This window comes from Morone saxatilis, unplaced genomic scaffold, assembly GCF_004916995.1.
Source record: "Morone saxatilis isolate NCDOM2014 unplaced genomic scaffold, NCSU_SB_2.0 Contig1, whole genome shotgun sequence".
Taxonomy (NCBI): Eukaryota; Metazoa; Chordata; class Actinopteri; family Moronidae; genus Morone; species Morone saxatilis.
In genome coordinates this window covers 17,434,638-17,444,218 of record NW_023339651.1, presented here as the reverse complement: position 1 = coordinate 17,444,218, position 9,581 = coordinate 17,434,638, and the positions used below count along the sequence as shown (strand labels likewise).

The 9,581-nt window shown below is 40.3% G+C and overlaps 1 protein-coding gene across 1 annotated transcript in view; it reads right to left on the bottom strand.

The window, feature by feature from the left end:
- Positions 1-7,507, bottom strand: part of LOC118333119 (urotensin-2 receptor) — a 53,782-nt gene extending 46,275 nt beyond the window's left edge. The window contains exons 1-3 of the mRNA XM_035668653.1: positions 6,929-7,507; positions 4,559-5,274; positions 2,583-2,961 (exon numbers count right to left, since the gene is read on the bottom strand). Of these exons, the coding sequence (XP_035524546.1) occupies positions 2,584-2,961; positions 4,559-5,272 (1,092 nt within the window). The 5' untranslated portion in view covers positions 5,273-5,274; positions 6,929-7,507 and the 3' untranslated portion in view covers position 2,583. The remainder of the gene's footprint in view (positions 1-2,582; positions 2,962-4,558; positions 5,275-6,928) is intronic.
- Positions 7,508-9,581: the final 2,074 nt, after the last annotated feature.

Here is a 9,581-nt window from a genome sequence, read left to right as displayed (position 1 = left end):
TAATCACCTAAATATAGGAATCATCCGGCGGCCAACATGCTAACAGCTCATTGAAGGGACTGGGAGGTGTGTTTCTTGTTAGCGGGAGTCACATTTCTCTTCTTTGCCGGAGGTTAGCCGCCTCCCCGACCAACCAGCACCAAGCCAAGCTAGCCTGGGTCACAGGAAGTAGGCTGTTGGAATAAGTCTGCCACTGAGCGACTATTCTCCCCCTATACCAGAATGGATTCAACCAGACCTTTTAGCTAGCTAATGCCTCCTGGATCAGTGTAAACTTAACAAATGGGAACGAAAATTAATATCAACCCTCCATCAACTTCCTGGTAAGACAGCAAAAAATGGACTACTTGTTACTGGAAAAATCACATTACCGTAACATGCTACAAGTAATGCATCACTTGCCAACACTGAAAATAAATGGTGTCAGTAAAAGACATAGAAACACATACATTCAGAGACTTGGACTTTGTTTAGTGGTGGTGAGTGTATTGGAGAAATACTGTGTGTGTGTGTGTGCAGGCACAAATATGGAGCCATATTTTCTGCCCTTGTGAATTATGGTAGATGTCACTCAGCACATTGTATTCCAAGGCAGAGAGTAGTAATATATGAATCACTGCTCCTTTATCTCTGCAGGCAGACTGGACACACACCACCCAGTAATCAAGGGTAAAGCACTACCAATATATTAGCTGAGTGCAAAGTTATGAACGGGATTGTAAATATTGGCTTTTTCTTTTTTTTTCCGCATCTCGTGGGATGAATTGGAATGAAAAATGATATTATTGTTGAACATAAAATAGTCTAGTTTCATTGGAGATGTTATGGGGGAAAAAGGTAGACACTCAGCCGTAATATCCTGCTGTGTCAATCTGGACTTAGTTATGATCCACATTCATTTTAGTAATTTATTCAGCAGATGTCAACATCTGCAAAAGAACAAAATATCCTATGTGTTGTGTGTCAGCTGGCTTTGGAGCATGAAAGATATACAGCTGTGCTACAAAACTCTCTAAGTGGCAAGTTAGTGGCAAATGTGTGCCTCTGTGTGTGTGGTTGTGTGTGTGTCTATGTGTGCGTCCTGCTACCCCACCCCTTTCTCCCCTCGCCCTGCTCTTCACCCTCCGTTACCCTCCACTGCACTAGGATTCAGTCCTCCAGCTTCCTCTGCAAGGAACATTTGCGACCAACATCTACAACCCATTTAATGTATGAGAGAGTCATGCAGACTGACAAAGGCATTAATAAATACACACAAAATATTTATATATTGCATAAATTAGGGCACCTGTGATGTGCAAAGCTGAGAAATAATCAAACTTCATACAGATTCCAAACAAAAGCCATCATTCAGTCCGTGAATATAGTAGCAGGCTTGTTAAAAAAACACACACTTTTGTCAGTTAAAAATTTAAATAAAGCAGAATCTGACAAAAACTCACAACGTAAAATTAATAGGAAACACTTGAGTAGAAGGGTCCTTGAGGCAATATAAAATTACAACTATGGAGAATAATTCAGTCGTAGAGTTATTTTATAGATTTCTTTAGGCAATAGAATTTCCCTGGGTAATGCTCAACATAATTGAGAGGTAAAGTCGAGCTGGAAAATCCGATTGCCACATTACTGTCAATTTTGACACTGTGCATTTAGAATGAAGTGTATGAATAATGTATTGTAACCATGTGTGTGTTATTTTATAAACTACGAATATTCAGAAATGTTTACCGATGGTGTCATCACTGAAAAACATTCAAGAAAGACATCTGTACAGTTTGATATAAGCAAGGACATCCATTTTCTTTTTTGTTACAAAATAATCTAAGTCTAACCACCATGATTCCACCATGATTTGAGGAAAACATCATTAGGATTTTTCTGACCAATTTGTATTTGCTATTTTAATTGTGATTTTTTTTCCTTCTATTTATTAAACTCAAGGTCTGTATGGAATCATTATTTATATTTATTTTATAATATTTATCAAGATATTACATTATTACATTACATTAAATGATTTGTTGTCGTGCTGTAGTCTTATATGAAATATGAGTTTGATTCATTCGTGTTTTGTGCCCCTCGAGAAGGGACACAGTTCTCCAAAAACCCGTTGACACAAAAGTTTTTTTTTTAAAGGAATCACATTGCTTTCCTGAACTTTCTGAATTTCTGAAGCAATGGAATATTTATTATTGCTGAACGTGTTTCACTAGGTCACCCCCTTCCATACATAAACATCAAGAAGCAACAGTCTCATGTGGACATGTTTGCACTGCACACCAGGAAGTAGAAATCCTAAACAGACATGTTTTCAGAGGGCCAAAAATGTCTGAAATCACATAACCCATCAGAACCAGGCTTTCCTCTCAAACAAAACTCCAACAAAGCTGCCAAGTCAAAAACATCCACTGGCTCCCAGTCTGTTGATGATTGTTAGTAGAAATATGGAGAAATAGCTGGTACTTACTGCACCACTAAGCTGTGGGCAACATCTTAGATTATAGTTTAGAGATTGTCTTACTTTTGGTTTTCTCATTAGTTCCCAAAATCATAAATTTTAGTCCACAGAAATCTGCTCCTACCTTACAAACTGCTGTTGTGTGCTCGCAGGGAAGCTGTGTGCGTGAGCATAAAGCTCTCAGTGCACTGCTGACTGCTGGAAGATGGCGACCTGCGTGGCGAACGCTGAAAGCGGCTCCTCCTGTTGAAGTAGCTGCCAGCTGTCCAGGACCGCTTGTGCTTCCTCAGGTACTCCTTGTAGTTCTTGGTGAGCAGAGTGTACAGGAAAGGGTTGATGCAGCTGTTGGAATACGTCAGACACGTGGTCAGGTAGTTGATGTTGCGTTTGGCTTTGGTGGACAGGGAAAGTGAGGGTTTGAACTGACCCAGAAGTTGCCATATCCAGAAAGGCAGGAAGCATGCCCAGAAGAGGAGCACAATGGTGAAGATCAGGTACAGCACCTTTAGGGACATAAGAACACATAGATGAATCATTGATGAGAATCACTCCTGCCTCTAGGGCTTTCACAATATCCGCAATAATGAAATACCACACTGTTGATAAGCCAACAGCAGGGGATGGCAAGCCACCGCCACAACTGCATGTGACGTCACATAATCACGTTATGTTTTTAAGATGGGAAAGTATCCCAGAGTGGCAAGGCTAACTGGTAGCTGTCTGCAGCAGAACGTCGCTAGTTAAAAGGGTCGCAGATCCAGAAGGCAAGAGGACGGAGATGCAGGTGATTCGTACAAGCAGGTACTGAGATGAAACATTATCCTGTTGTACCTCTTACAAAGTAATTTGCAAAAACAACAATAAGTGGCGGTAATACCGCATACCGAACCACCCTAAATCACTGCAAAAGAAATTCCTTCAACTCAACACAGCAAGGGATCCACAGCTACACAAAGCACTGATAGAGACAGGGAGAATTAATTATTCCTCCATCAGCGGCACTTTTGAAAGTTAGACAGCATTCCCTCTTGGTCCAAGCTAGCCTTTAATGCCACTGAAGGGCAGTATTTGCCACATTGCTAATTACACTGATAAGACCAAATGAAATCATCTTAAGCCCTGCTATGAAGCAAATTGGAACAGGTTTTGTCTCAGCATAAGCAGAAAGCAAAAGGGGAATGGAAAATAGACAACCTGCAGCAGCACGGAGAGGATTGATAATGGGATGCTTTAAGCAGAGAGCTGAACTGATGCTGCCACAGTCATATACTCCTAAATAGCAATTATTTATCTTTTATGATGACAGTGTTGTTGGCATACCCTCTCCCAAACAGTTCATACAATAGCTGCAAGAGACAATGTCACAAGCCTATGAGCTACATGACAGGGCCCCTCCCTCAGAAGTTCGAATACACTCCATGAGGAATATGACTAAATCAACAGCCTTGGTTAGTGGAATGTCTGCGGTGTTAGTTTGAGCAGCAGTGTTTTGCCTAACTTCCTGCCAATTCATCAGATTCTACCTGATGGATGTGTCTGGATCTATTTCCAGCTTTGTTGCCGGGTGGGTAAGATATGAGGAACAGTCTAGGGTGATGCTGCCCACCAAAAAAGGAGAAGCAAGACCTGAGCCTCAAATTGGTTTGGAGAAACTGTCCTCCCTCCACAAAGTACACAAAGGGAGGAGGTTGGGGTAATTGGCTGGGTCAACAAAAGGTGGAACTTTTGCACGAGAGACCATTGTTTGTTTCCTACAGTCGGCCTATGTATTTAAACTGTGACCACGATCATTCCTCAGTCTTAACCAAGTGTTTTTTTTTTCCAAATGCGATCATTTCCTTACCCTATCCAAGTCTCAGTTTCAGTGCCTAAACTTAACCAGATCTTTCACCAATCAAGGGCCAGATTAGAAAGCTTATTTTTGCAACAGTGATTCGTAATTGGTTATTGAACACTGACACAAACAATGTGTTTTGTCGTGTTACTTGAAGGAGTGGAGTGATGTTGTCATATGCTTGAGCACATACATGCAAATATTCAGTGTGTAGAACCCCAAAAAGACCCTATCCCTTAAAATACACTATCTTGTGATGCACTGACCTTTTGGTTGGGTAGTTTCTTGGTCTGTTTGAAGGTCTCCGTCTGTGAAACCCAATAAGTGCGTGCAAGCTGGATGTAGAGATAGCCAATGATCAGTCCTGGAGCGACAATGCTAGTGCAAAACAGGAAGGAGATGTAAACTTTGTAGGAGAGTGGCGACAAGGTGGGCTGACACATAGCCTTGTTTCCCACTGCCATTAGCTGAAGGCTCACGATCATCGGTAGGGTGAGGATGAGAGATGCAACCCAGACCAGCAGAGCGATGGCCTTCCGGTAACTTTTAGACCGCTTGACTGTGTCGAGTGGCTTGAGCACAGCAAAGTAGCGCTCCGTGCTCATGATTGTCAGTGTGAAGATACTGGCATGCATGGTCAGGAAGTCCATGCTGATCAGAATCCGACACCCTGCGTCCCCAAAGTACCATCCCTTTAGGAAGTGTGTACAGACTACAAAGGGTATGGTAAGAAGATACAGCAGATCTGCCAAAGCCAAGTTTATGATGTAGATGTACATAGAGGCTGCAGTTCTCATGGAGTGGCACATGACCACCAGGGTGTAGATGTTCCCAGAGACTCCAACGAGGCACATGATGGAGAGGATGGTGCCGATGGTAAAAGTAGCGGCTGTGTCCTCATGCGTGTTCAGAGGGGAGTCGGTGGCATTGGCGCCCCTTTCCACGAGGACTCCTACAGGCTCCATGGACACTGTGGTCATATCTGGAGGTGTGGGAACAGAAATGTAAGAGGTGAGGGTGGCAATTATACAGAAAAATTACATTTGGTAATCAATCTTTGTCTTCTAAGTGATCCTTGGATTATTATTTCATTGAAGTGGATCTTACATAAATTGGGACTTTTATAGTCAGAGAAACTATACTGGCCTGTTTGGCTTCATTTATAATCTCCATTTGTGACAGAAGCAGTCATTAAGCGGGTCTTAATGAGTATGCTGTAAATGCAAAGCTTCCTTTTTATAGCCTCCATCTCTGCTAGTCATTTGCTAAATCTGTCTCTTTTACTTGAAGTACCTGTGACTGCTTGCTCTCACTCATATTGAGGAAAATGAAATCCCTCATTTTACACTTAGAAAGCAGCTCTGAAAATAGCTTTGAGCTCATGTAAATTCTATTAAATATTAATGTAATATAAAACACCATGAAGTATGTTCCTGTAAGGTTGCCAAAGTTTTCCTGAATTGGTCATGAAATTAAATGTTGGACAGGTTTTGAAACAGTTAGTGTCTTTGTTTCTGATCTCAGGTTTTTAGATGGCATACAGCACAACTGTCCAGTGGTGGAAGAAGAACTCAGATACTGAAGTTAAAATAGCAATACTACAGTATAAAATACTTTTACAAATAGAAGTCCTGCATTCAAAATTTTACTTGAGTAAAGTGTAAATGTATTTGCATTTAAATATAATTAAGATTCCAAAAGTAAAAGTACTTATTATGCAGAATGGCTCATTTCAAACTCATATATATTATTTTATATTAATTTATATTATTATAATTGCATGATGCATTAATGTGTTTATCACCTTATATACTTCTGGATAGCTTAACCTATGACAAAATATCATAATGTATTAGCTGATTTATATTTTGTATTAAAAATCTAAATCTGCAAAGTAACTAAAGCCATTGAATAAATGTTGTGGAGTAAAAAGTACAATATGTCAAGTTTAAAAAAGCAGAAAATGAAAATACTCTGGTAAAGGTACCTAAAAAAATGAAAGGCAGTATGTGAGTAAATGTTCTGAGTTACATTCCACCACTGTGTAGACTGAATTTGAACAGTGCTACATTCTGATTTAAAGATGAGGGTTGCATTTTAATTGGTTAATGCTGACAAAATCATCAAATGTTACAATGAAAGATTTTCTGATGGAGGTGAGACCTAAAGTTATTGGCTGATATTCTATCTGAGTATTCTTTACGTCAGCAGAATGACGATTGAATGCATCCTCACTCTCTGAGAGCATACAGGCAAAACTGTGCAAATTTTGTAATACACGCACCGAGGGTGTGTGCTAAACAAAAAAAGAGGCAAATGTCTCAGAGTTGATGCAACTGTTAAAGGAACATAGAGAACTTTTTACTCAGTCACAGAGGTCTCATTTGTCCTGTCTATTGCCAAGCTGTGTAGATTGAGACAGAAATAATTGAGAAAGAATTCTTCCTTTGCGTCATTTGCTGTTTCAAAAGCACCAGGGGCAGAGATGAAGTCAGTTAATTACATTTCAGCCCTCAATAATAGACTTGTGTACTCTGATTAGAACAACAGCCCTTAGTGCATGCATGTAAATGTATCTTTGTGGACAAATCTAGCTGGTCATGTAAGTGTATTAGAATAAATAAACACAGTCTTACCTGGACTGCCTCCCTGGACAGAAGGGTTCAACACTCAGCCGCAGTTCCATCAGCCATGCTTCGTATCACTTTGCTCCTCCAAACTTCACACTTGCTGCAAAAATTTCACACTCCATAAAAGTCCCAAAAAATTCTACAGAGTAGCTGAGAGGTGAAATATGCAAGTGGAACAAAAGAAAGGAAAATCTGTATCCAGCAGTTTCAAGGGAGGAAAATAACCTAAATGAGTCATCCACTACAACAAAAATCCTGCCATTGTTGACTAGTCTCTCAACAGCAAATGAACCAATCCAGCGTGTCTATTCAAGAGAAAGACCCACTGGTAGCAGCCTTAAAAGTTCTCTTCCATTCCCTCTACGTTTTGTGCACCTTGGTAGCATCCAAACATTGGACGCCAGCTGTGACATCGGCAGCAGAGTAATTTAATTCAGAAGAGAAAATAAAACAAAAAATGAGAGAACATCAATGAAATGGTGATGAGAAGTGAGGATCACATTAAGATACAGCTGGTTACGGAGAATCCCCCCTTTGACTGAGAGAGAGTAAGAGAGAGAGAGGGAGCGAGAGGGAGAGTGTGAGTGTGAGTGTGAGAGAGACAGGAGCGTGCTGCTGGCTAGGCACTCTCGCTCAGAAGTGGGAGGGAGAAGACGGGAGAGAACGGGCAACAGAGAGGTATGCAGGAAATGTGTTCTGCTCTCTGTCTCTCTCTACTCTAACCCCTGTGCCATCTATTTCCATGCAACGGGGGCGTGTGCCACAAACTGATATGCAACACTGGGACTTGAGACACACATTACACACTGACAGAACAACCCTGCTGACACAAACACACATGCAGTATTAAATCAATGGCTAAAAAGACAGTGACACTGTCCATTTGTTACAGGGTGGGATATCCAGCATCCATTATTTTAAATGGATAGTGCCAGGGTCAGTGTCATCTACCACTATGGCAATTCACCTAAGCACAGTCATCAAACATCATCCATTGCAGGGGGCAGGAGGGGTGATCCAAGCTAAACAATGTCTTTGGCCTTCTGTTGCTGCTCATACAGGCTACATGGGGACAATGCATTTATCATGAAGAGAGCACAGTACATCCATTCTGGCATACTTACACTGGCTTCTTGTACACTTCAGAATTCAGTTAAAGATCCTCCTGCTCTTAAATGTCTCATGGTCTAGGCTCAAAACAAAGAGGGACCGTACTTTCACTGTTTTCACTGTTTTAGCTCCAAAACTATTGAATTGCCTCCCCCTCACTGTCAGGTCAGCTGAGTCTGTACCACATTTAAAAAAAAACATTTAAAACCCACTTGTACAGATTGGCATTTTTATAAGTTTGTCAATTGCAATTGTTATTGGTTTAATTTTCTTAATTTTGTTTTGTTTGTTACAGTGCTTTTATTGTTTAGGTATCTGAATTTTTTTGTATTTTTACTTGCTGTTCTGCCGTGTATGCATCTATGGGTACCATTATGTGTTGCTTTTCTATTGCTTTTATTGTTGATTATCTGTTTCTGTTTTGTGTTAACTGTAAAGCACTTGTGAAGTGCCGTTTTAAGTGTTATATAAATAAAGTTTATCATTATTATAAAGCTGCATGCTAAATAGGAGCCTTGCTCTTCCTCACTGACACTGACATTTTAAATGAAAAATGTGATCATGTAAAAAGTAATGAATGCATCAGTGTGAACAAAAGCATCTTCAAAACTCATGGCATATAATTATGTTTTTTAGGATGGTTCAGACTTAGTGTGAAGCAAATTTTAGTGGTGCTGGCATTCATTCTGCTGTAGCCATTACATGTATTTACAAAGATTACATGTATTTACACCCATTAGGTACCTTTCTATGTGGTAGGCTGCATTGTCAGTGACGGAGTCCGCCATTCCTGTGCTGGATTCAAATGGCGTGTACATCAAGCCTCCTGGAACGGAGCTGGGTTGTGAAGCAATTTTAGTGTAGTGGCCGGTAATACATGCCAAGTGAACACATTTTATAGGAAGGAACGCACAAGGAATGCACAGGAAATGACGCATGCAGGACAAAATTCAGAAAACAAGCTGTTGTATGTCACATATGACTTAATCCGGCTCATAAAGTTTTTTATCATGCACTGTAAACAGATATTGTTTGTCTTCCCCTGTTGTATTTCCTGCCTGTCGCTTTGAATGCAACTCTGGGAGTTGTATGATTAAGACATTCTTAGTGTTACCACAGGTTTTGCCTACCAGCATGGGCTGGAATTATAAGGATTATAATAAGGATTAGGATGTTAAGATAAAAGATTTTGTATATCCCAAAGACAATTTTCTACTTTTCCCTTTTCTTTCTATGTAATGTTACTTTTTACAGCAATGTCTTTGAAATCAGGAAGTATGTGCAGTTATCATCTGCTCCTACAGTAGGGTCAAACTGAATGGGAAAACACACCTTTACATCATGAAGAGTACCATTGCACTCTGTACCCTGTAGTAGGTTTATTTTTATTTATACATTTATACATGAGTTGATTGTGTGCTATGTCTGATGCCTGTTTTAAAGAAATCAACACCAAATTAGATGCCTAGCAGGAGATCCAAACATCCTTTTTGTCAGCAGGGAAGGCTAAAATGAACACAATTTCCCAGTGGGCATCTTGTAATTACAG